Genomic DNA, 25814 nt, shown 5'->3' with positions numbered 1-25814 from the left:
TGCCTGGATCCCCAGCCTTTCCCCAGGAGGCACCTGTTTCCCAGTGTGGCCAGCAGGGGGCATCCTCACCCTTCCACCTTCTGCCCTAGGGTGTGATCGGCAGGCTGCCTGCTGTGCCCTCTACTCAGCTCAGCCCAGGAGCCATGTTTCCCAAGCCAGGAATTCGAGTGACCTCCCCGATTTTCTCCACAGCCACAATGCCATTATTTTACACAATAGTTTTCTTTGTCAACTCATTTTTATTTAAAAAAAAAAAAAAAGAAGCCGTCTTTGATGAAGGTTTTCCTGGCTCCCCTAGCGGCATGGCTTTCCGACATTCTGAGGGCTTCTTTGTAGGATGAGGGGTGGTGAGCACAGCCCCACCGAAGCCATGGTTGAGGCTCTCAAGAACCGGATTCAGGCAGTGCTGTCACTGGGGACAGCTGGCTTTATCTGTGGATTCGGAGCCTTAGTCGTCAGAGTCTGACTGAAAGAACCAGAGTAAGAAGTTCTGAAATCCCTGCCTTCCTCCCAGCGCCGCCCATCCCATGAAACGAAGGGTGCCCGTCCCTTTCCCTTTCCAGGCTGAGGGAGAGCGCTCTGGGCTTCAAAAACCCAAAGTGGAGAGAAGCCTGCTGGCTGCGGGGCAGCTGAGAGTGGGGGAATTAGGTGTGGGACCAGGGGTGGCTGCAGGTGACAGGTGCAGGGGCTTCGAGAAGGGGCAGCGATTTCCCTTGCAAAATCCATTCAAACAGACCGAGAGGGAACCTGATCCCAGGGAGGGAATCGGAACTGCAGGGGACACCAGATGGGCCCAAGGCTGGAAGGGGAGTGGGGGGTGGGGGGGAGAGATGAGGAACAATAGAGTTTGGAGGGGGCTCATCCCCAGGGAGACTGAGTCTTGGGGGTGAGGGGATATGGAAAAGGGAGTAATTTCCAACTGTTTCAGAGCTATAGTCAGGCCTTATTCTAGGCTCCCCTCCAGCGGTCTTAGAAATCCTTTTCTAGGGCCTCCCTGGTGGCGCAAGGGGTTGAGACACAACCTATGAGGCTGTCCGCAGCCACTGCAGCATGAGCGCAATCCCTTTAGATCCCTGGCTAGGGAGCAACCCACATGGCGCAGCAGACCTCTCCTGTCTCGCCCGCTGCTCCCCTCAGCAGTGTATTTCAGTAGTCCACCTGTTCTGCTCCCCCCCTCTCTGGTGAATCCTCTCACCACTTGCACCTCTGATCTACACCCCAGTTCTTGTATGCATAAATAAAAAATGTTTAAAAAAAAAGAAGAGAGAAATCCTTTTCTAGGGATTATCTTTTGTGCTAGAAATTCCCTTAGCTCCAGCCCCCACCGGTCCCCATCCTCTGGCCCCGGCCCAGAATGGCTAACAGAGGCAATCTAGGGCCTGTGTGAGGACCCCACAGTTGCCAGGGGTAGTACAAAGGCCCAAGTGCTGAGAGGGAAGGAAGTCATGAGCAGCAGCTCTGCCCCTCCCCCATCACTGGATTAAGGAGGGTGATAAGAGGAGCAGGTTAGGTAAGAGGAAGTGTGTGGCTGAACCAAGCTGGGCTGAGACTGAGCTCCCTGGGCCAGGGGCCATGTTAGGGCCATGCCCCTTGAAGGGACATTCAGAGCTGGCCTTTCTGCCTCAGGCCTTGTGCACAGAGTAGAGGAAGGAGGCTGGCAAGAGAGAGCAGCGGAAGATGCTGGTTAAGGGCTGCTCAAAGCAGCAGTGTGCAAAGTGGTGACTGCTTAGCGGAGGCTCTAGGTCTCGGCCAGGCCCAGAGGGCCAGGAGGAGAGTTACCTATGATGGGTGAGGGTAGTGATTGCTTCACTTGCACCTCATTTTCATGGGGAGGAAGCATTGAGAAAGAGGAGCTGGGCGTTCAGCAAACTTTGGTTATTCAAAACACTCAATCCCAGCTGGATTCCACCTCCTTCCGTGCTGGTCCCTTCCACTAGTGAGCTGCTTGCACCCTCCCCTCAGCCCCAGCATGGTCAACAGTCCCCACCCTGGTCCCCATGTTGTTCCTTCTCCAGCTGCCTCTGACTAGGGCCTAACAACTGGGAGGCCACTGAGCCTCATGACCTGCTCTGAACGTACAGAGACGGAAGCTCTGAGCAGGAAGTGCTGAGGCATGGGGTGAGCATGAGGGCGGGGGCTTTGAGGAGGGGAGTCCTGCCTCCCTGGGCAGGAGCAGTGACCACAGTCCCCCACAGCAGGCAAGCGGGAGGAGACTGATTTAAAAAGCAGACGGGCCTCAGGCCGGAGCACTCAGCTCTGCACCCAGCCACGGCCACCCACGGGGCTCTAAGAGCTCCCAGACTTCCGGACCCACTTGGGGCAGCTGCCATGTGAGCCCAGACTGGCTCTCCTCCTTCCTTTCTTCCTCCTGCCCGCCTGTGCCTGCCCAGTCTCTGCAAAGAGGGACAGACGCTTGACACCATGTCTCTGCTCAACCCCGTCCTGCTGCCCCTCCAGGTGAAGGCCTACCTGAGTCAAGGGGAGCGCTTCATCAAGTGGGACGATGTGAGTGTGGCAGGGGCGGTGGGCTGCTGGGGTCCTGGGGTGGGGGGTCCAGGACATTAGAGGGTTTTGCTCACGTGGGTGAGTTGGTTTATGGCTGCCAGGACCCAGGCATATGTGTAGCTTGGCCAGCAGCTGACACAACTGCCTGGGTAAGCAAGCCTGGGGGTGAGGGTGTGTGCCCCATTGTGTGTCCTTGGGTTGCATGTGAGAGGAGGGTAGTCTGCCGCAGTGGTCACAGGAGAATGTTTCTTTGGGACTGGGTCTGGGTCTGGGTCTGGGTCTCCTCCCCCATTGCTGCCAAGAAAAGCCAGTTTGTTGCTCCTGCTTGCGTTAGTGGGAGGAAATTGGGCCCCAGAGCTGATGCAGGGCCACAGGAAGAGGTAGCCAGGCCCTACTCTCAGCACAGACACCCCACTCTTGCCCCAGACTGGAATCCTTCACTACCCCCCTCCACCTGGCCAGGAACACCTTCTCACCCAAGAGCTGCTGAGAAACTGCCACAAAAGGGCCTGGGTACCCTGGTGAGAACCAGGGTTGGGGTGGGGTGCTGGGCTCCCCTGTTCTGGGAGGGAGCTGACTGACTTCTGCTTCTGCTGACTGCTCCTCCTGCCTCCTGCTGCCAGCCTGTCTACAGGGAAGGGGAAAGCCCCACATTGCCCACAGCTCTGTCTCCACTGTGTCTGCTCCTTCCCAAACTGGGACCTACTTCCCAGCCTCTGGCCCTCTGAGATACCTGCTGGAGGCCAGGGCTTCTCTCTGGGCAGGTGAGGAGAACAACATGAGATGCCTCCTCAGGGCGGGAGGCTGCTGGGCAGGTCCAGGGAGGAGTCAGAGTGGCTGATCTGAGGAAGGTTGGAGGAAGAGAATAGGAAAGCTCTGTGGGGAGGGGAGAGGCCCCTTCCAGCCCTGGGTGTGAGTGAAGGCAGGCTGGGGCTCTGGGCCTTCAGAGCTAGGCTAGCTGAGTAATGTGATTGCCCAGACTGGTGGTGGTGGTGGTGGTGGGGGGTGTGGTGGCTCAGAGAAGGCTTCCAGCTTCCCTAGGAGAGGTGTGGTCGGGTCTGACAGGTCCTGGGAACCTGTGGAATGAGGGAAGTGGCTCAGAATGAAAAATGAAGTAGTCTCTCTCAGTTCCTCTGGGAAGTGTATGTAATCTGACTGGGGAATCACTAGGGGTGGGACAGGCAAGCCCACACCTGGGGAGCTGGTAGGGTACACCTCCCCAAGGATCCTGACTTCCATGGGCTGGGCCACCCCAACCCCAGTCTCCGGCTCTATGCACCCGTGAGACATGGTCTGCTCTCAGCCCAGTGGGCAGTTCACCTGGGTATGCTGTGCCATGTTGAATAAACACGATGCCCAGGATATAACCAACTCCCAATTTAATTTTGTCTCCTATAGCCCCTTTGCAATGTATTTGGTGGGAGAAGCTCTCCTCCTTCCTTGGAAGGAAACACAAAGTGTCGCTTCTCATCACAAAACCCAGTCTTATTTTACAAATTAGTTATAGTTCAAAACCCCAACTTTATTTTAGGAGGACATCTCTGCCTTCCTCCCTCTAGGAATGATTTCAAGTGGGCTGCAGGTTTTCTGAAAGACCTGTGACAGAATTCTCCGCTCCTCCTCTAAGGCTCGTGGGGGGCTGGGAGGGTATGGGGGTACCAAGAGGGAGGGAGGAAAGGAGTCCCAAAATTCCTCATGGAATAGATGCCACCGTGATCTCTGGGCCTGGCAGAAAGCTCAGGTGGTTCTTTCTCCAAATAAGAGGTGAAGAAGTCATTACCAGCGGCCTCCTGAAACAGACATGGGCTCCACTTCCTGTAGCTTTGGATTCTTTGTCCCTTTCTCTCACAGGCCTTCTCTAGACCCTGTCAATGGTCTGGGGTCAGAATCTGGGGGTTCGGGCACATCTAGCACAGTGGGGTCTCTTTGCTGTCCACAATCAGCCCGTCTGTCACCCACTCGTTTTCTGGGGCAGGAGTCAGACTGATACAGCCCACAACTGCAGGGGTAACTAAGCTCTCCAAGCGAAGTTCAAACCCTTCACCTGGTTAAGGGACAGGATCAGGTACCCCCATTCCTCTGACGGGGTGGGAGGATGAAGTTCACAACACAACACAGCTTTCTCCAGAATTAGCCTCCTCAAAGTGTTCTCCTTCTCCTACATTCTAACCACCCCTGATTGGAGATTTTCTTGGACCGTTGCCTTTGTAAATCCGGCATTTGTCTGGGTTTGCTACACAACTACCAAGCTTGGCTGGACACTTCCGCTACCATATCTTGCTATGGATGCGTACAAAGGCCATTACGATGAAAGGCAGCCTGTTGGTTCTGTGAGTGCGGCAGGCATTCAGAAGGCTAGTGCATGCCTCTGCCACTTGTGCCTTCAGCAGACACAGGGCAAGGTTGCTCATGCTCCGGTTCAGTGTCTGGCACAGGCTTGTTTCCCCAGAGCTCCCCAGACCCCAGGATTTCCCAGATGGGCTCTGAGTTCTGCAGAGCCACCCCATTGTTACAGCAGGTTTCAGGGAGGGCTCTGCAAAAGAGATAAGGTTGGGTGGGTCCTTGAAGGTATTGATATTTATCAGGCAAGGAAGGCTTGGAGGTGGGAACACACTTGGTGTGTCTGTGGGATGGTTGGGGTGGGGGACATTCATGGAGGGGGCTTGCGGGAAGCTAGCACGTCTTGGATCCTGCAAGGCCTTGGACACAGGTGTGGGGGCTTGGACCCTAGGCTCTCACTGTGCGAATTCTCCTGGGGGTAGCACGGGGTTTTGGGAGAGGCATTCTGCTCCTTCAACTAAGCTGTGGTCCTTGAAAACAGGGTGAGATGGATGCTAAGACCCTGTTCGGGGTCTAAATGGAGACCCTCTATTTGGGGTTTAGGGGGAAAACCTCTTCTCTTCCAGAAATGCCATCTCCAATCCTCTATCCCTCCCCACCCCTGGTTCATCATTTTTAAAGCTTATGCCCAGCCCTTAGCTCTGGGGAACAAAGGGAAATGTCTAGAAATTCCTGGATGACCACCTTCGAGGACACGGTAAGCTCTGAAACTCCTGGCCTGAGCCAGGGAGAGCGGGCCTGAAGTCTCGGAGCAGAATGCTGACGCCTTCTCTCTCTAGGACACTGCAGTAGCCCTCCCAGTTATCCTACGTGTGGACCCCAAGGGCTACTACCTGTACTGGACATATCAGAGTAAGGTGAGGCAGCCCCCACCTTCTGTGATCCTGAGTTCCTGCTTCTCCAGGGACCCAGGGACTGAGAGCAGCCCATGGAGTGTGGCGGAAGCCAAAGCTACGAAAGGCCTGGCCGTGACCCGGGGGGTCTCCTGTGGGCAGGGGCTATGTGCTCAGGGAGGGAGGATGCAGTCACTCCAACCATGGCTGCCTCAGGCGCAGACACTCGGGCCTTAGCTTCCCTTGGAGAGAGAGACAAGAAAAAAGCTGCCGTGGAGGGCTGACCCTCCACCTGCGGGCCTGAGTAAGCCTCGAGGGCCTGGAGAGCCTGGAGAAGGGCCTGCTTGAGCGGCAAGGAGGGAACAAATATGGGGGAGGGGCCGGGATGGGGGCGCTGAGACAGCAGGCCTCAGTTCCTAGGGCAACTGAGTGGCCAGGGTGGAACGGCCAGAGAGGAAGGGAGGGTCCCGTGGGTGAGGATAATCTATCTGATCGCCGGGAAGGGAGGTCGGGGTCTGGGCAGCCTAGCCTGTGTGTCCAGAAAGGGAAATTGGCCAAGATATGGGGGAGGGGGGTAGCAGCTCCCTTTGCCCTCCTCGTCATTCTTGACCTGACCTTTAGGTCCAAATCCCTTCTTTGCTTCCACTGGGGCACTCTAGGAAAAGGAGTTTCTGGATATAACCAGCATCCGGGACACCCGCTTTGGGAAGTTTGCCAAGATGCCCAAGGTAGGCAGTCTCCTGTGACCACATAGCTCCAGGGAGCCAGGGCAGGAGTCCCTGTGGGGGTGGGGACACTGATTTCTAAGGGCTCCCTGGCTGGGGAACAGGGCTACCCTCTGAGCCCCAAAAGGGGTGCTGCTGCTCCTGGGCTTGCCAGAGCTCCTGGATCAGGGCACTGTGGCCAGCTCCAGCCCCTAGAGCACCCCGGGCCCTCTAGGACATGTTGCTTATAGCTCCTCACCTCCTGACTGGTTCCCCTATATTTGCCTAGTGTTGGTAGGAAATTGAAGGGAAGTAGGATTCCTTGAGGCTGGGAGCTAAGAATTCATTCTCCAAACGCAAAATGGCAGACAAAATATCTGACAGCGCTGTCAGGCCTCACCGTCTTGGTTAATTTCTGCCTGTGGGCCTCTCCCTGCCCACCCCAGAGTCGGGGAGAGGAAGATCTGAGGCCCTGGCTCCTCTGATACAGATGGGATTCTGTCCCCGGGGTCATCATTCAAGGCTAACCATGCTACCGCTTGCTACAGAGCCAGAAGCTCCGGGATGTCTTCAACATAGACTTTCCTGACAACAACTTCCTGCTGAAGACACTCACTGTGGTGTCGGGTCCTGACTTGGTGGACCTCACCTTCTACAACTTCGTCTCCTACAAGGAGAATGTGGGCAAGGTGTGCCGGGGGCTTGGCACCTGGAAGAGTTTGGGCTTCTTGATAGGCAGACCTTCGCCATGGGGTGGTGGGGGCACCTTTGTCTCAGGGGCCTGACTGCTGTGTTTTGGGGTCCTGCAGGACTGGGCAGAAGACATACTGGCTCTGGTGAAGCACCCGCTGACAGTCAATGCCCCCCGCAGCACCTTCCTGGACAAGATGTAAGTGCCTGCTCACTTAGCCTTGGTGTGCGGGGTAAGTGCCAGTCTTGGGCCTTGACTGGCTATTTCTGCCCCACCAGGTTGGTGAAGCTCACAATGCAGCTCAACCCTGAAGGGAAGATTCCTGTTAAGAAGTGAGAGTCCCTGACTCCCTCCTCACCCTTGCCCTCTTCCCCTAAAGCCCTCTCTCTCCAGGCCTGACTCCTCTCTTTGCCTCGTGTCCTTTCTGCTTCAGTTTTTTCCAGATGTTTCCGGCTGATCGCAAGCGGGTGGAAGCTGCCCTCAGTGCCTGCCACCTCCCTAAAGGGAAAGTGAGTAGTCCTCTCGCTCCCCCATCATTTTCCCTCCACCTGAGCTGGTTCTGACCTGAGGACAACTTGGCCAGGCCTGGTGGGGTAGGGAGGGCAGGAATGACAGTGTAGTCCCAGCCCACAAAGCCAGGAGTTTCTGATACTAGAGAGAGAACCAGAACAAGGGGCATGATAGGGGCCAGGGTCGGAGTAGGTCAATCTGCACCCACCAGATGTGGGGTGTTGGTGGGTGGGGGTGGGAGGGGTGGGGGAGAAGCAGTGGTTGGTGGATCTTGTTCAGGGCAAGCAGCAGGAGCAGATGCATTCCTGTTGGAATAGAAGTTAAGAGCAAATTTGTTTTGCCTGAAGGAGCAAGACAGGCCGGGAGGGGCAGGAGGCAGTCTGCAGGGATCTGGAAGCTACAGAAAGCTCTCGGGGGAGGGGTTGGAGGGGGTGTGAGGAACCCCAGAACCAAGGGTAAAAGCAGCCAGGACACAGACTCCAGCTCAACACAGGGGAAATAAATCTTTTCCTTTCTTTTTAGTGAAGTAAAAATATGTTGACTGCAAGTCGTTAATGAGGTGCCTTATGTGAACAGCAAAAAGGAGCTCTCTGGGTGGATATAGTCCTGAGTCAGGGTTCACGCTGGCCAGGGGAGTAGATCTTAACCCTCACTGGCTTTGGCAAGTGTCTCTGTATGGGGCACCACCTGCACCTCAATGAGTCTCTTCTGGTTCAATTTGGAACATTGCAAATAAATGAAAAGACCTCAGCTAATCACCTGTCCACATGAATCCCAGGGGGAGCACTTCCTCCACAGTCACAGCTCTGGGGAGCTGGTGGCCCCTTCCCTTGGTGTAGTCAATCACAGAGAAAGAAAGCGTGGGCTTGGAGAGAGGGTAGAAATGGGCTCCTGTGGGGTGGGGGTCAGGCAGGGGGGTGCTCCACAGCCAGGAGGGCTTGCTGCTATCAGTGCACACCCACCCTCCTTTTCTCCTGTCTGCTGAGCTCCCTCTGTGGCCCAGCCCTCCTTATTTACCAGCTTTCCTTGTGTCTAGTAGGGGACCACTGGCTCTTTGCTTGAATTCTTTCGCCAATGCGTGATATCTGATCTTAGGGAGTTGGGGTCTGGTCTCCTGCTCAGATCCTCTGCTCCAAGACTGATGTAGGGCTTCCAGTATGATCCTGGCCTGAAAAGCTCAGCATTCCTGATGTTCCCCTCTCTGCCTGGAGCTGTCCCTCTAGCCAGGCTCTGTGCACAGAACTGGGCCTTGTTTGTGGTTCTTAGCCCTGAGAAGGCCAGAGCAGGAGCGATCACATGACTTCTATCTCCCCAGAATGACTCCATCAATCCTGAGGATTTCCCAGAATCCGTCTATAAGAGTTTCCTCATGAGCCTCTGTCCTCGGCCAGAAATAGACGAGATCTTCACTTCCTAGTGAGCTTCTCGGGCTGGGCTAGGGATGGGGCAGGGCTGGCGGCTGGAGTTCCCACCTGCCATGCTGGGAGTCAGGCCACTCCGGAGGAGAAGGAGGTTATCCCACCCCACCCCCACTTCCCAGCCCAGGGGGTTCAGGCCTGCACGCCTCTCTCTGGCCCGCAGTCATGCCAAAGCCAAACCCTACATGACCAAGGAACACCTCACCAAATTCATCAACCAGAAACAGCGGGACCCCCGGCTCAACACATTGCTGTTCCCCCCAGCACGGCCCGACCAGGTGCAGGGCCTCATCGACAAGTATGAGCCCAGTGTCATCAACGTGCAGAGGGGTGAGGACTAAGGGAGCCCCTTTCCCGCTGCAGCCTGTCCTGCTGGCTGTGTCCCTGATGGCTACCCCCTCTCCTCCAGGCCAGCTGTCACCCGAGGGCATGGTGTGGTTTCTTTGTGGGCCCGAGAACAGCCTGCTGGCCCAGGACAAGCTGCTGCTCCACCAAGACATGACGCAGCCCCTCAACCATTACTACATCAATTCCTCACACAACACCTACCTGACAGGTGGGCCCTGACCGCCTCGCTGCTGACCTTTCCGTGTAGGGGGCTGGTCCTGTTCCCTGAATCTTCCACAGGGGCTGTCCATGGGCTGCCAACAAGATAGACACTGATGGAGCGGGTGAGGGAGAGCTGGACTGCTCTTGAGTGACGTCCTGCCCGTGCCCCCACCCCGCCTCAGCCGGCCAGTTCTCAGGCCTCTCCTCGGCTGAGATGTACCGCCAGGTGCTGCTGGCTGGCTGCCGGTGTGTGGAGCTAGACTGCTGGAAAGGGAAGCCCCCCGATGAGGAGCCCATTATCACCCATGGCTTCACCATGACCACAGACATCTATTTCAAGGTGAGACTTGGCCTGTGGCGGCTGGTGACAGTGGCACCAGGGAGGGGCCCTGGGCCACAGCTTTCTGGGCTTGGAGGAGATGAAGCTGAGGGGAGGAATGGCCAGGAGGCCTTGGATCGGTGTGGAAACCAGAGGAGGCAGGGCCTCCGGTGCTAATCTGTGTGTGGGAACTGGGGCTGGGGGATGGATGCCACTGGTGCGGGGGAGCCTGGAGCACTGACCTCCTCTCCACCTAGTCTCTTTCACCTCCAGGAAGCAATTGAAGCTATAGCAGAAAGTGCCTTCAAGACCTCCCCCTATCCTGTCATCCTGTCATTTGAAAACCATGTGGACTCGTGCGTATCCAGGCCGTTTAACCTCTTTCTCTACCCTGTCCCTCTCTCCTGCCTGCCCTCCCCACAACTGTCCCCACCCCTGGGCCATGCCCTTTAGCTCCCTCTCCAGAGACATAAGCTGCATGGGACCCCAGGCTCTCTTGGCTATGTATCTGCCTCTCCAACCTCCTGGGCCCCTGATCTGGGTCAAGGGCAAAGAAAGAATGGACAAGGAGGTTGGGGCAGAGCTGCTGAACCCCACTGCACTTCTGTCTCTGCAGACCCCGCCAGCAGGCCAAGATGGCCGAGTACTGCCGGACGATGTTTGGGGACATGCTGCTCACAGAGCCCCTGGAGAAGTTCCCTGTGAGTGGAGAAGCTCTCAGTCTCACTGTGGGCCATCTGGGCCGGGGGGTGGGGTGGTGGTGGTGCTGGGGCAGAGTGGGGCAGGTTAAGGAAGCAAATGTTCTAGAGGATGCTGGGGTTCATTGGGGAGCATCACGGGCCTGGGATCCTGTCACTACCACAGGTGAGGCCCTGTGCTGAGCACTGGGGATACGTCGGCAACAAAGATGCAGTCGCTGCCCTCGGGTTGCTTGTCCTCTGCTAGGGTGACAGAGTAAGCTGGCCGTGACAACCCGGTGGCCGTCATGGGAGTGCTTGGGGAGTCCTGATCTGGCCTCGGGGCTCAGGGGAGGTTTTCAGAAGCAAGTGAAGCTGAAACTTGCGGGAGTTGTGGGATTTAGCTTGGTGAGAGTGAAGAGGGTATTCCAGGCGGGTGGAACAGGCAAGAGGAGCATCCACGTTGAGGAAATGGGATAAGTTGGGCCAGGTGGGTGTTTAGCCTGGAGGGGGACGAGCGGGGGGCGAGGCTGGATAAGTAGGCAGGGGGCACACGGAGCGTGGTGTGGATGAGGGAGCTTAGGCTCCATCCTGAAGGGAGAAGCTGGCGCTACCCTCTCCCTGTGCCGTAGCTGAAACCAGGCAGCCCCCTGCCCAGCCCTGAGGATCTCCGGGGCAAGATCCTAATCAAGAACAAGAAGAATCAGTTTTCTGCCCCAGCATCCCCCAGCAAGGAGGCAGGTGGGGAGCCTGAGGGCAGCAGCCCAGCCAACACCCCTGTGGGTGAGGTGACAGGTGAGGCAACCCGGGAGGGGCAGGGTGTTGTGGGGAAGCACCTGGAATGGGAGGTGAGGCTGCAGCTGGCCCTGCCCCCAGGGCTGATGGGGCTGTGTGTGCGGCAGTGTGGACCAGTGAGGAAGGGGCTGAGCTGGAGGAGGAGGTGGAAGAGGAAGAAGAGGAAGAGTCGGGAAATCTAGACGAAGAGGAGATGAAGAAGATGCAGTCAGATGAGGTGGGTGGGAACAGCCACCCCGACCCCCCTCTGCCCTCACAGAGGCCTCCATGCAGGGCGTGAGGCCGCATGCCTGGGCTCTCTCCCGTCCTCTTCTCTACCCTCCTCTCGACTCCCTAGGGTACAGCGGGCCTGGAGGTGACGGCGTATGAGGAGATGTCCAGCCTAGTCAATTACATCCAGCCCACCAAGTTCATCTCCTTCGAGTTCTCTGCCCGTAAGTTGCAGTGGGGACGAGGGGTGGTACGCTGGAGCTTAGGCTAGACCAGGAGAAGGCCCTCAGGAAGTGAGCACTGAGCAGCTCGACGGGTGGGGGTAAGTGAAGGGGCCTCTTCCCCCTTCCTTGGACTTGGGCCTTGTCTATAAATACCCAGCAGAGGAGTCAGGCAAAGCACTGTTTAAGTGGCGGTGGCTCCCAGCTTCCAGACGCTGTACTGAGGAACTTGGCACCAAGTAGAATGCTCTGGATTGTGTCGGTGACAGGCAGGTCATTTATGACAGGTCACCTCAGCCAGGCTGGCTGTGACTCGCAGGGCTGAGCTGTGCCTTGGTCCCAGGGTACGAGAACTCCAGGAGGGGGTGGAGGCAGAGAGTGTGGCCCTTGCACATCTGGCCCTGTACCCTTCCTTTTGTGTACATGCCCGTTATTTACCGTAATCCTCCCCAGACACATGCACAGGGTCCCCTCCCCCCACCCTCTGAGCACATCCCCGATGTGAACACTCTCTCCCATATACACCACACAGTGTATACCTTTGCGGGCTTCACTTCTCACCCCTGCGCCCATAGCTGCCCTCCACCTGTGCCCACTGTGCCCTTGGTGTGGACCTCTCGCCCTGTCCCTGCCCCATGTTCATTCATAGCTCACACACCTCACTCCCTCCGCATCAGCATGATCCTGACGCCCTGGGCCCCTCCTAGTACATCCCCACACCTTCTGCCCCAGTCAGGGAGTCACCCCTCATTCTCCGGGACTGAAGCACATACCCTTTGCCCACACATAGTTACCCACACAGATTGCACATACCCCCTCTGGGCTTGGCCCCCTAAACTTTCAGGCCTCGGTAGAAAAATTAGTTCAGAGACATCTCTGTGATGGAGGGAGCTGCCCCAAAGAGGGGAGAGGGCTGAGGGAGGGGACAGCCTGATGTGGACTTCTCCTCCCGTTCCCCCTATGCAGAGAAGAATCGGAGTTATGTCATCTCCTCCTTCACAGAGCTCAAGGCCTATGACCTGCTGTCCAAGGCCTCAGTGCAGTTTGTCGAGTATCCTTGAGGCCTCAGAAGCCAGGGGCCATGGTTGGTGGAGAAAGTTGGGGAGGGCCTGGGGACAAGGGGGCTGTTGGGTCCTCCTGGTGCAGGTGGCCACAGGCCCAGCTCCTATACTCTGGGGGCAGCTACAACAAGCGCCAGATGAGCCGCATTTACCCCAAGGGCACCCGCATGGACTCCTCCAACTACATGCCCCAGATGTTCTGGAATGCTGGCTGTCAGATGGTGGCCCTCAACTTCCAGACGATGGGTGAGGGCACTCCCGGGCCCCTGAAAACTTTACCCGGTCCCTACCTCTCCCTTCCATGCCCCTTCCCTAGAGGGGCGCAGACTGGGGTGTCCTGAGGCTGTTTAGCCTCTGGGGCCACGCCCAGGCATGTGAGTGTCAGGGCACAGGTGCATGTAGGACAGCACGTGCTGACAGGACCTGTGCAAAGACCCCATGTGCCGGTGTGAGTCCTGGCTGCTCTGCCTGAGTGGGTCTGTGGGGTCACCTGCCCCATTGGCCGAACTCCCACCATGATGTGGTCATGGGTTTGCTCCTGCCGATTTCACATGGTGGACTTGAGATGATATCCGAAGGCACCAAGCTGGAACTTGGGGAAGCCTCATCTCACTGTCCCCCCCAAATTCCCCATTCACCAGACAGGAAGGACTGGGAAGTGTAGGGATAGAGGCTGCAGACCCAGGGCCAGAACTTCCTCACCGAGTGTCCTTGTGCCCCCAGATCTGCCCATGCAGCAGAACATGGCGCTGTTCGAGTTCAATGGGCAGAGCGGCTACCTCCTCAAGCATGAGCTCATGCGCCGGCAGGACAAGCAATTCAACCCCTTCTCGGTGGACAGCATCGACGTGGTGGTAGCCACCACCCTTTCCATTACGGCAAGGCTCGGAGCCCATGAGATGCCAGGAGGGCAGGGGTCTTGAAGAGAAAGGCTCAGGAGCCCAGCTACACCACTCCCAACCCCCTCCCCTGATATCCTGAAAACTTCAGCCCCAGCCAGTTCGAGCAGTAGCAAGTTGCCTTGGAAACTGCCTCCTCCTCAGCGCTGGAGGCTGCTTCTTTGTCCCCATGGAAACCAAGGGGAAGGGCTGAGGCTGGGTGGGGGAGGGGAGAAGAGTGGGCAGAGTGGGACAGCAGGAGCCTCAGGCCCTGGGGGAGGGCCCTGTTCCTCCCTTGCCTGGGGAGGGAGGTGGGGAGGCCCACACCTCTCCTCTGAGTGTTGGCAGCACCTTAGTTGCCAGAATTTCCCTGTTACCCCTGAGCCATGCGGCTTCAATTCAGCGGCCGGAGCTGAGTGGGTTTCTTTACAATACCTAAGAATGGATGATTCAGCCAGAGGAGTTGGAGGCCCCAGATGCTGGGGAAACGCCAGAAGTGGGGGGAGCTGACAATGGCCTCCCCTGGGCCTTCACCCCTAGGTGATCTCTGGACAGTTCCTGTCAGAACGCAGTGTGCGCACCTATGTAGAAGTGGAGCTGTTTGGCCTTCCTGGGGACCCCAAGAGGCGCTATCGCACCAAACTGTCACCCAGCACCAACTCCATCAATCCCGTCTGGAAGGAAGAGCCCTTCGTCTTTGAAAAGGTGTTGGGGGGGCGGGAGAAAAGGTGGTGGGGCATCTAGGGGAGGCTAGAGCCGGGGTCTCTCCCCAGCTCCTGGCCTCCATTAATAGAAAAGAGAAACACTGAAAGGGACCTCCTCGATGCTCTTCCTCTCCCCGTCCCTCCTCCTGTGTCCTCCAGAGTTTCCAGATTCCAAAACCAAAGTTAGGATACAAGACTCAAGTGTGAACCCCAGTTCAGGCTTCAAGGTCCCATGGAATCCTGGGTTTTTGCCCCCAGTGGCCACTCATTGGCAAAGCCGCCAAGTGCTGTCTGTACAGGACGCCCGAGCCCTGGGCTGCACATCCCGCCTTCTCAGCTGTCCGAGAGCAGCCGTGGTGTGAGCATGAGGATGTGTATGTATGCAGCCTACAGTGCGCCCTCTCTCCTCGCCAAATCTGCAGCCCGGCCATGTTTTCACACCGACACTAAGAATTCTGCATCCAGAGCCCAGGGGACCCTCAGGCTACTCTCCCCTCCCCAGACTGACCTGTCCCAAACTCTCCTCAGATCTTGGTGCCTGAGCTGGCCTCCCTCAGGGTGGCCGTGATGGAGGAAGGCAACAAGTTTCTGGGACACCGCATCATCCCTATCAACGCCCTGAATACTGGTAAGGATGGGAGTCCTTCTTTACTCTTCCTAGAGAGGGTCTGAGCCAACAGCAGCGTCAGGAACCCAGGGGGGGCAACCTCAGGGAGGCGGCCCTGAGACTTTACCCCCCCACCCCACCCCATCCCCACCCCTGGCCCTCGGTAGCGGGGCAGGAATAATGCCCCTCCAGGAAACGACAAAGGTGGGGGCTCTGCTCACCTACCAGTGTGTCTGTAATCTTCTGGAACTACTGGGGCAGTTTTCCCAATAGCTGGCACTTACTGGGAGCTTGAAGTGCATGAAGGATTTTCAACACGTTCTCACTTAATTCTAACAATCACCACGGGAGACAGACACTATTAACCCCGCTTCACAGAAAGGGCAGGTCTCTGAGATTTGAAATCAACTGCCCAGGGTCACAGTCCGGAAGGTGCGCAGCCAGCCTGCACTCTGCTCTCGGACTCCAAAACCCGAAGTCTCCTGTCCCGGGCTGCTTCTGTGCCTACTGGGCAGCAGCGGACTCTGCCTCCCTGACCACCCCCATCTCTGCCAGGGTACCACCACCTGTGCCTGCACAGTGAGAGCAACATGCCCCTCACCTTGCCCGCGCTCTTCGTCTTCCTGGAGATGAAGGACTACGTACCTGACACCTGGGCAGGTAGGAGACCCTGGCATGGCGTGCTGGGAGTCCCAGGTGGTCCATTGCCCCCCACCATGAAGCCAGCCTCCGGCGAGGGACAGGACAGGGTATCCCAAACTAGGTGAGGAGATGGGGGCCTGCAGTTTTGTCTCCCGCTGAGCTCCGCATGCCCCTGTGCACCCAGACCTCACAGTGGCCCTGGCCAATCCCATCAAGTACTTCACTGCGCACGACAAGAAGTCCGTGAAGCTCAAGGAAGCCATGGGGGGGCTGCCTGAGGTCGGTATTGCCAGGGGGCCCTCAGGAGCTTTGCCCTTGGGTGGGAAGATGGGGAGGAGCCGAGCCCAAGCCCAGGCGGAGGGGGAGGGCCGCGGAGCCACTTTCCTGACCCTAACCTGCTCCTGCCACGCAGAAGCCCTTCGCCCCCGGGGCCCCCGCGGCCACAGCGCAGGTCAACGAGGCTTTGGTCCCTGCCAGCAATGGGTCGCCAGGTACGCTCTTGGGTGTCTCCCGCCTCTTACCAGGGTCTGGGTCAGGACCTCAGCAGGCTGGCCCGCGTGGGCTGGCAGCTTTTTCAAAACCAGTTACTTTCTCCTGCGGAGGGAAAGAAAACCTGACGCCCCAGGGCAAGAAAGAACCTGCAGGGAGTCTACCCTGCCCGCCTGGGGGCAAGGGCGCCTGGGGGAAGGCGGGGGTGCGGTGGGGGGCTGAGCTGGGCCCAGGGCTGCCCCAGCCCCTGTCAACCCGTCCTGCGCCTCTTGCAGCTGGGCCCAAGGAGGAGGCCACGAAGGAAGCTTCGGGTAAGGCCTGCTGAGTCCCAAGGGTCTTGGGCACGAGGCTGGGAGGGGTGTCCCGGGACCCGGGGTGGCTCCCGCGCCGCGGCACACCTGCCCCCGCTCCCCGCAGAGCCCCAGACCGCCAGCCTGGAGGAGCTGCGGGAGCTGAAGGGCGTCGTGAAGCTGCAGCGGCGGCACGAGAAGGAGCTGCGCGAGCTGGAGCGGCGCGGCGCGCGGCGCTGGGAGGAGCTGCTGCAGAGGGGCGCCGCGCGCCTGGCCGAGCTGGGGGCTGCGGGCCCCGGCGCGGGCCGCAAGCTCGGCCCCGGCAAGGGCTCCCGCAAAAAAAGGTCAGGGCCGCGCCGGCACCCTGCCTCCCGCCAAGCGGACACCGGCGGCCGCGGGCTCAGGATCCGTCCTCGCGCGGCCTCTGCAGGTCCCTGCCCGGCGAGGAGGCGGCGGCCGCAGGGGAGAGCCCCGAGGGTGCGGGCGTGCGCGTGCGGGAGCTGAAGGACAGGCTGGAGCTGGAGCTGCTGCAGCAGGGCGAGGAGAAGTACGAGTGCATCCTGAAGCGCAAGGAGCAGCACGTGGCAGAGGTGCCCACGGGGGAGAAGGGAGGGCAGAGGGACAGGCCGCCAAGGCCACACCTCGGGCGGGCACAGTCAAGGGCTCCCCCCAACCCCTCCATCCTCTCCATCCTCTCCCCCAGCGAATCGCCAAGATGATGGAGCTGGCCAGAGACAAACAGGCTGCAGAGCTGAAGGTCCTCAGAGAGTCCTCAGAGACGTATGTCTGACTCTCCTCCTGTGCCTGACTCTCACCAGGAGACTCTGGCCCAACAGGACACCTCCCTGATGCCTGTCTCTCTGCAGTGACACCAAAGAAATGAAGAAGAAGCTGGAGGCCAAGAGGCTGGAGCGGATCCAGGCCATGATTAAGGTCACTGCTGACAAGATGGCCCAGGAGAGGTGAGCCCAGGTGGGGGCCCAGGACTCAAAATGTAGGCCTGGTGCTGGCCAGGAACCATTGCACTGGGAAGGGGGCACCTACAAGTGGATGCTGACTCGATTTCCACAGATGTGCCTGTCGCTTGACTCTTGGAAGTTACTCTCACTTCTGTTCAGAGGCAAAACACAGATGCCAACTCTATTTGCCCAGAGAGAATTTAAGGGAAAGTCAAGCAGGCAAAGAGAGAGGTGAAACAGTGGGCAGCTGCTTGCCACCTGTGCTTTCCCATGCACACCTTGGTGAGGTAGCCCTCACCCCTAGTAGCCCCTCAAATCCTCCTTGGGTCCCCATGCTCACCCCTCTGGTTAGTTCCCACCCCTACTGCATATTTCTCATTTTGCCTTTACCCCGAGAAGAGCCCATCAATGCTTCCCAGAAAACTGCCCTCTCTGAAACTCTAATTTCTCTGAAACTCTAATCACCCCAACAGGTTGAAGAGAGAGATTAACAACTCCCACATCCAGGAAGTGGTGCAGGTCATCAAGCGGGTGTGTAACAGCTGTGTCTTTCACACACACACACACACACACACACACACACACACTGTGTGTGTGTGCACTCGTGTGCTCTCCAGGGCAGGAAAAGACTGGCCCCAGGCAGGAAAGCCCCCCTGAGAACTGGAGCTCCCCTGGGGATTAACAATAGTAACAGAGCTCCTACCTACTGCACCCTGACTTTGTGCCAGGCACAAAATCAGGTGCTTCCTGTGATCTGTCTCATGTGATCCTTCACAGCCCAGCGAGAGGAGTGCTGTTATCCTCATTTCACAAAATTCTAAAAAACTGTTCAAAGGTTAAGGAATTTGTCCAAAGTCTTACAACGCACTGGCTGGGATTGTAGCTGGATTCCCACCCAGGTTACTTGCCTGTGCTACCCTGAAAGCCTGCCTCTCACTCCCGCCCAGATGACAGAGAACCTGGAGAAGCACCAGGAGAAGCTGGAGGAGAAGCAGGCAGCCTGTCTGGAAAAGATCCGGGAGATGGAAAAGCAGGCACGGTGCCCCTTGCCCTGTACTCAGCAAAGTGGGCCTGGTTCCAGGGGGTAAAGCCTCAGAGAGCTGCCAGTCAGGAGGTTGGGGCAGGGGGGAGGGAACCCACCCGGAGGGACCCCACCCTCACCATTGTGTCACAGGTTCTGGTTCTGATGGGAAACTGGGACCCTTTTAAATAAGGCAGCTCTCAAATGAGGGGGGGATCTCTTAGTTTGGTTGGCATCCCCTCTCCTGAGAGGCCCTCTGGTGGGCTCTGCTACCCCCCAACTCCCACCACACCCCATTCTCCTGGGAACTCTGGACAAACTGGGTACCACCTTGTTCCATGGTCCCAGGGAGGGTGGGTGGGCAGGAAGCACCACCTAAGCCAAACAATGGTCTTTGCTGTCCCCACAGTTCCAGCAGGAGGCGCTTGCAGAGTATGAGGCCAGGATGAAGGGCCTGGAGGCTGAGGTGAAGGAGTCGCTGAGGGCCTGCTTCCCTTTGGAGGCAGCGGACAAGCCTCAGGGACACTTTGGGGCTTCCAGGGAGCAATACCCATTCATGGCAGAGGCAGAGACCCTGGAGAGCCGCCTCTGATGCTCCCGGCCCATGGCAACACTCTGCAAAGAAGATCAGACTCTTTGCTCAGAGGACCCCCGGGCCTCCCAGAAGTCCCTCAAATCCTCCTTGGGGAGGATCCATCCGCCCACTAGGAAAGGGCCCAGCACTCTGGGGCTGAGGGAAGCTGGGGCTCTCTTGGATACCAGAGACCCACTCCTCGATAGCCAGGCTACAGGAGAAGAGCTGGTCACCTTCCACCTCGCAGACGTCTGCTCCAAGCTGGCTTCCTGCTCCTCATTCTCCCTGGATGGGGAGGCAGGAAGTGGGTTCCCGGCCTCACTCTGCCATTCCCTAGCCATGCCCCACTGAACTGAACTTACTCACAGAGCATGAGGCCTGGCCATCTGCACTCTCCTCTCTACCACTTGTAGCTCCAGCGGGACCAAACCCCAAACCTTCCTACTACAGGTGGGCGGCTCACCTAGGCTTCTAGGCCCATTTTGGGCTCGCCCTGAGTGGGCTTTGTCATCAGCACCCTGATATAGAGCCTGGCACTACCTCCAGGCTCCCTGGAGTGACTCCTCCAGGATGCCATGCTGCAGTCCCTGCCCTCTCCTCCTGCCTCTGGTGCAAGGGAGGCTGGAAAAGCTGCCTCCGCGTCTGGCCTTCAGGCCACTGAGGCAACTGGGACTGTGCATGGTGGTGTGGGCCCCTCCTACCCAGAGCCTGGATCCCCCCTTTTCCTAGGCCTGGGGGGTATGTTGCAGCATGTACCCCTGCTCAGGCTGACTTCCATAGTCAGCATCATGCTCTCTCCTGCCTGAACTCTATTTATTTTTATTTTAATTATTATTTTAAATTCTATTTCATAGAAGCATGCTTTCCTTCTTTTTGGAATGGAAGTATGATTTCCTCCTACTATAGAACCCCGCCCAATACTTCTGCCTAAGCCTGACCTGTTCTATAACTCAGAAAAGGGGGGTGGGGTGGAGGAAGGAGTAGAGTGCCCTCGACATGAAGCCAGCTGGGGAAAAGCCTTGGGAACGGAGCCTGGGCAGGGTCTCTTCAGGAGCCCTGTGGAACAGCCCTGCCTCTGTGCTTAAGAGGATATATTTGGCCTCTGCTGGTCCTGCTGCCACAATCATCAGAAAATAACGCCCCTCTTCCCCAGGTCCTCCCAGGACCTTCAGGGTCTCCACCCTTAGGGCTGGAGCAAATGAGTCTAGTGCGAAGGCGCCCTCCGGCCTGCCTGGCAGCTGTACACCTTCACACCATCCCGGCCCTTCAGGCAGGTTTAGAGCAGTCAGATTCTCAGGCCCTTGTGGTAGCTCTGGTGACCCCAGCACTTGTGGTATAGGGGCTGGTGGGCAGCTGTCCCTGCACCTATGGCATGATCCTAACTCCCAAATGGGGACAGGCACTGGCTTGGGAGAAGGAGGGTGGATGGTGATTCTGGGAAGAGGTTGTTTTCTTATCAGAAAGTTAGAGCAGATGCCATTAGCTGTGAGCACCTGTGCCTTCAGAATATAAGCAGGGACACCCCCTGGGGGGGACTCATCTCTGGGATCCTAGCAATCCCTGACTGCAGCATGAAGCTGGGGGGCCTGCCATTGATGCCTGTCTACACACTGGATGCAGCTGAGATGAGGTGGGGGTGGGGGGCGACACCTCTTCCCCAGGGCAGCAAACTGTCTTCAACCCTCCAGTTGGCCTCTCAGGTGTCCCATCCTTCCCCACCCCTAACCCTCAACCCCCCCTCAATCCTCAACCACACAGGGATGAGGATTCAGGCCGAGAGAAACCCACTGAGCCAGGCGCAGGGCAAAAGCCAGAATCTGAGCCAAATAGAGTCCACTGGGCAGTGCCCCAGCTTCTGCCAGCGACTGCTCTGGGGAAGGAGAGGCTGCCTTCCCATGGCTTCTCAGGCCCAGGCAGAGTCTCTGGGCCCCCAATCTGTACTAGGAAGCCCAAGATGGGGAAGGGGGTGGGACCTGCCACCTAGAAAGACACAGCAGGCTGGGGGCTTCCCGTGTAGTCAGGCCCAGACATTTCCCACCCTGCTTTCTGTTCTCAGAACAAAAGAGTAAAGTGCCCCCTGGGAAAATGCCAGTCTCTGGGCCCTGGAGATGAATTAATCACAGGCTTCAGGGCTGTTCAGAGGAAGAGTTGATGCCCTCCCTCAGGGCACAGGGCAGGTGAAAGGCACCTGGGTTCCATTCCTGCTGTGTCTCTGTGGGTTGGGGCGAGGCACCGTGTCCATTCAGTTTCACCATTTGCAGACAGAAAAGGGTCTCTACCCTCCTCTCAGTCCCACTGCTGACTCAGATGCCAGAATCCCCTGCTGACTCACCCCGCCCCCTGCACCTCCCCCCACCCCCACCCCTAGAAGCGCTCTGGATCTCCCAGCCTCGTGCCACCAGGCCCAGCCCTGCTGAGCTGGTGCAACGTGACAGGGTGAGGGGGCTGGTAACAGTTGAGGAGGAAAGAAGGGGGCCTAGTGGTGGGGGCAGCTGCAGACGGAGTGACAGACTGCAGACCTGAGCCGCCTCTGGGAGGAAGCCCTTTTGCCAGCCTGGGGCCTGCAGGGGAGAGGCTCAGCAGGTGGGAGGGGAGTGTGGAGTGCCTGCCTGTCCCTGCCTGCTTCAGTTCCATCTCCTGTCAGCCTTCAGCTCCCTAAGCGACAGCTTCTAATTCCGGCTGTTGGTGCCTCTGTGCTCTGCAGCAAAGTCTCAGCTTTTTTTCAGCTTTGCTATTTCTTTTCTGTTCAGAACATACTGAGCCCACAGGAAAGTCGGAGCAAAGGCTCCAGGACCTGAGACCTGGAAAGCAACCCTTCCACCCTACCCCACTACAGGCCTGGCCCTATTGGTGATGCCAGCTGGGGTGAATGGAACTGGCTGCTCCTTCCCAAGAGTACCCAGCATGGCGTTCTCCGCCAGGCCAGGGTGAAGCCCTGATGGGGACCTGCCTCAGCTCTTCTTCCTGGGAACTGTTTCCATCCTCCACTGGGAACAAAGACTTAAAGGAGCTAGAGCTGTCCCAGGGAGGCGCAGAGAGGAGGGGGCATGGTTCTTTAGGACCCATGCGGTATCTATTCCAAGTGCCTGCGGCTGCCACCCTCCACCCAGGGAGTGTCACTGCCTGGCTTGTCAGGTGGCCTGCCACACACAGATTCCAGGGGAAACCCCTCCCCTGAGCCTGGAAACAGAGAGAGAAGGCAAGAAAGCAATTTCCCCTATCCTGTAGAAGAGGGAAATTGAGTCATGAAAGGAAGCAAAACCTTTCTTCTGCTAAGTAAAGAGGGAGCGCTTTCCTGCATCCATACTGGAGCTGGAGAGTCTATGACCCACTCCTGGGTGACACCTCAGGAAGGGTTCCCAGGTTCTGGGTGGATTGGGCTTTCTGCACCCAGAATTATCCTGCAGTACTTTACTGATACTCTAGCATTATCTTGCAAGGAGCAGATGGGGCCAGTATTATGGGCCTCATTTTGCAGTTGCGAATATGTAGGCAGGAACCACACCACTAGTAAATGCCTTCAAGCTGGGACTTTTTTTTTTTTTAAGATTTATTTATTTATGCATACAAGAACTGGGGTACAGGCCAGAGGTGTGTGTGGGGGTGAGAGGATTCACCAGAAACAGAATGGGGAACAGAACAGGCAGACTGACTGAAATACACTGCTGAGGGGAGCAGCGGGTGAGCCAGGAGAGGTCTGCCGCGCCATGTGGGTAGCTCCCTGCCCGGGGATTGTGCTGCAGTAGCTGTGGATTGCTTCATAGGTTGCGTCTTAACCCCTTGCACCACCAGGGAGGCCCCAAGTTGGGACTTAACTCTAAGGTGGGGCCTCCCTGGTGGCACAGGCGGTTGAGCACCTCACTGTGAAGCTGCCCGCAGCCTCTGCAGCACAGGTTCAATCCTGGCCGGCCGGCGAGAATCTCACATGGTGAAGCAGACCTCTTTTGTCTCACCCGCTGCTCCCCTCAGCAGTGTATTTCTTCAGTCTGCCTGTTCTGTTCCCTACTCTGGTGAATCCTCTCACCCTCCCGCCTGTACCCCAGTTCTTGTATATATATATAAAAAAAGGCCAAAGATGGTGTCCTTTCATGCCCACTCTGTCTCTGGTGAACCCTCTCACCCGCCCCCCACACCTCTGGCCTGTACCCCAGTTCTTGTATGCATAAATAAATAAATAAATCTTTAAAAAAAAAAAAAGATGGTGCCTTTTCTGCGACACCATGAGAGAAAATTGGCAGAACTCTGAGAAGGGGGGTTTCAAAAGTATGAAAAGAAAGAAGGGGGATTTCCCAGTGTGTGCAGGTATTCGCCACATGATCCCCCAGGAGAGAGGAGGATGGGAGCCTGCACCATGGCTGGGGCCCAGGTGTGGAGTGGAGGGATGGACTTCCCTGGAGTCTGGGAGCTGGAGAAAGGCAAGAAGCTCGCTCAGGGTGCAGGGCCCTGTTCTCACTTTGCCACTCACCCATCCGGGCCCACTGTATTCTTTCCAGAGGCAGATCCCCGCCTCACTCCAGCTCTTTCCCTGGGGATGCTAGTCCTGCAAAGTGTCTTGTCACTGCTCTGGCCAGGCTGAAGTATCCTTTATTTTCCCCATTTCTTGTATCATGGAAAGGGATCCCTTAAAGCGGTCCTTAATATTGTCCCCAAAGGCATTTGGCCCTGCTCCTCTGTAGTTGCTTCAATCTGGGGCAGCTTCCTTATTTCTTAGCAGCCAGAGCCCACACACCCTTGAAGACCTCTTCAGTTCTGGAACCGCCTCCTCCCACATCTCCAGCCCACTTCCCTTAAGGACTGTCTCAGTTGTATTTGAGGCTGTATTCAGGCTCAGGCCATAGGTCACCTACACTTTTTATGCCTGGTCTTGATCTCTCCCATCCAGAACCCACCCTTCTGCCTCTGTGTTTCCCACAACAGGCAACACAATAACTGGCTCATGAAAGGGCTCAACAAATCAATTCTGTAGTTGAGAGCCTCCCCTGTGGCGGGCGCAGGGGGTTGAACGCAGTGAAGCTGTCCGCAGCCTCTGCAGGGCGGTTCAATTCCAGGCCCCTGCCAGGGAGCTACCCACACGGCGCAGCAGACCTCTCCTGCCTCACCCGTTGCTCCCCTCAGCAGTGCATTTCGACAGTCCGTCTGCCTGTTCCCCCCTCTGTCTCTGGTGAATCCTCTCGCCCTCCCGCACCTCTGGCCTGACCCCCCCCCAGTGCTTGTATAAATAAATAAATCTTAATAAATAAACAAATACATAAATTCTGTAGTTGATACCCGATGCACTTCTTACTTTCCGACCCCACACTCCCTCCCACCTCCCCTAGGCTCTGCGGGGGGGCCAGACTTACCACCACCAGCCTCGCCCAGCCCCCTCCCCCAGGGCCCAAGCAGACCAGAGGGGGTGCAGTCACTTTCCCTCTCCTTGCTGACTCGGGTCTCCTTCCTCCCCGAAAGGCTCAGAGCGGCCAAGGTCCGAGGCCTGCGCTCTACGGGGGATTTTGTGACGCGGACAGGGGGGAGCCTTGTGTGCAGATCTAGCACTTTCCGGGGCGGCGGTGGGTCCCGAGGCGGCGCCCCAGAGTTGCTCGTGCGGCGGCAGCACTGGGGATGCTAAAGCGGCGGCTCGGCGCCTCTCGGCTCTGCCGGCTCCTCCGCCGCCCCGCCGGGAGCTGGCATGCGGGCGCCTAGTCGGCTCTGGAGACGTCTGAGGTGGGAGCGCGCCCCACCCCCGCCGCGAGTGAGCGTGTGCGGGAGGAACAATCGTGTGTGAGTGCGTGATGCGCTACACTTCGAGCGGCAGTTCCCAGCCAGACTGAGCGCCCCCCCTCCTCGCGCACAACGTAGGTACCCCTCCCCCAAATGGCTCCCCGTCTACTTTTCGCGTCACCCCCAACTCGGTTAAGATCCAGCCCTGCGCGCACGGGATCGCGTTTCCTTCCGCCCAGACCCCTGCGGCAGCCCTCGGCTTTCCCCGACGGGTCGAGGGAACGCGCTCCCGCCAGTTTCGGAGGCGCTCAGGGCCCCGACTCCGGAGGGGGCGGAGGGCGGGGAGAGAAGACTGTGACTTTGGGATTGGTCGGGTCGGGTGCATGTGTCCCCCAGCGAGCAGCCCCCGCCTTCGCCCCGCAACCGCCGCGGCAGCCCCAGGGGAGCGCGGAGGAGGAGCCGCTCCCCGACATCGTGGCCCACGGGAGGGTGGAGGTCAGGGGCGGCCTCCCCACCGCGTCGGCTGCTGCCGGGACGTCTCAGCCCGCTGCCGGGGCAGCCATCGCCATGGAGACCCCCGGGACCATAAAGCCAGGGCTCCGGGCGGGCGGCGGCTCCCTCGCCGTTGAGCCCCCCAAGTAAGCAGCAAGCGCCCCGGCGTGGCGCGGCCCCCGCGAGAGGGGAGGAGGCGGAGGAGCGGCGCCAGCAGCTTGAGGAGCGGCGCGCCCCGCCAGGGCTGGAGGCAGGCGCGCTCCGCGGGCGCCACCGTCTCAGCGGGGGAGCGGGGCCGCCCGGGGCGCGGTGAGTGGCGCGGCTCCCGGCCACAGGGACGGAGGGCGCCGGACGCGGGGAAAGCCCGGGAGACTCAGGCGGGGGCCGCGCCTGGGCTCCCGTCGTCTCGCGGCGGGCGAGGCGCGGAGCTCGGAGTGGCCAGAAGCCGACACCTCCAGGCGGGAAGCCCGGGGCGCCGCCGCAGGATTCCCGGCGGGAGCCCCCAGAGCGGCGGGCCAGCGGGCGCCTCCGGGGGCCGAGAGTGGGACCCTCGGGACCCGCGGCCGCGGCCGCCCCCGCGCGGAAGGAGCCACCCCGGAGCGCCAGCAGGGGCCGGGGCCCGCGG

At 58.4% G+C, this 25814-nt stretch overlaps 1 protein-coding gene across 1 annotated transcript; it reads left to right on the top strand.

Moving 5' to 3' along the window:
* Window positions 1-2421: 2421 nt before the first annotated feature.
* PLCB2 (phospholipase C beta 2) lies at window positions 2422-19015 on the top strand (the record flags this gene model as incomplete). The annotated part of the gene is made up of 31 exons (XM_084240130.1): window positions 2422-2505; window positions 5625-5702; window positions 6338-6406; window positions 6931-7071; window positions 7192-7271; window positions 7352-7405; window positions 7507-7582; window positions 8899-8999; window positions 9165-9331; window positions 9411-9557; window positions 9733-9890; window positions 10143-10225; window positions 10486-10570; window positions 11179-11341; window positions 11449-11558; window positions 11679-11775; window positions 12739-12823; window positions 12955-13079; window positions 13557-13711; window positions 14252-14416; window positions 14944-15043; window positions 15578-15682; window positions 15849-15943; window positions 16077-16155; window positions 16571-16787; window positions 16874-17033; window positions 17147-17223; window positions 17310-17405; window positions 17876-17933; window positions 18350-18436; window positions 18833-19015. The coding sequence occupies 31 exons, from the start codon at window positions 2422-2424 to the stop codon at window positions 19013-19015; spliced, it is 3480 nt and encodes a 1159-aa protein (XP_084096256.1).
* Between the last annotated feature and the right edge of the window lie 6799 nt (window positions 19016-25814).

This window comes from Talpa europaea (genome assembly GCF_964194135.1).
Source record: "Talpa europaea genome assembly, chromosome: 8".
Lineage (NCBI taxonomy): Eukaryota > Metazoa > Chordata > Mammalia > Eulipotyphla > Talpidae > Talpa > Talpa europaea.
The sequence above is the reverse complement of the archived record's forward strand: the minus strand, read 5'-3'. Positions and strand labels throughout refer to the sequence as shown.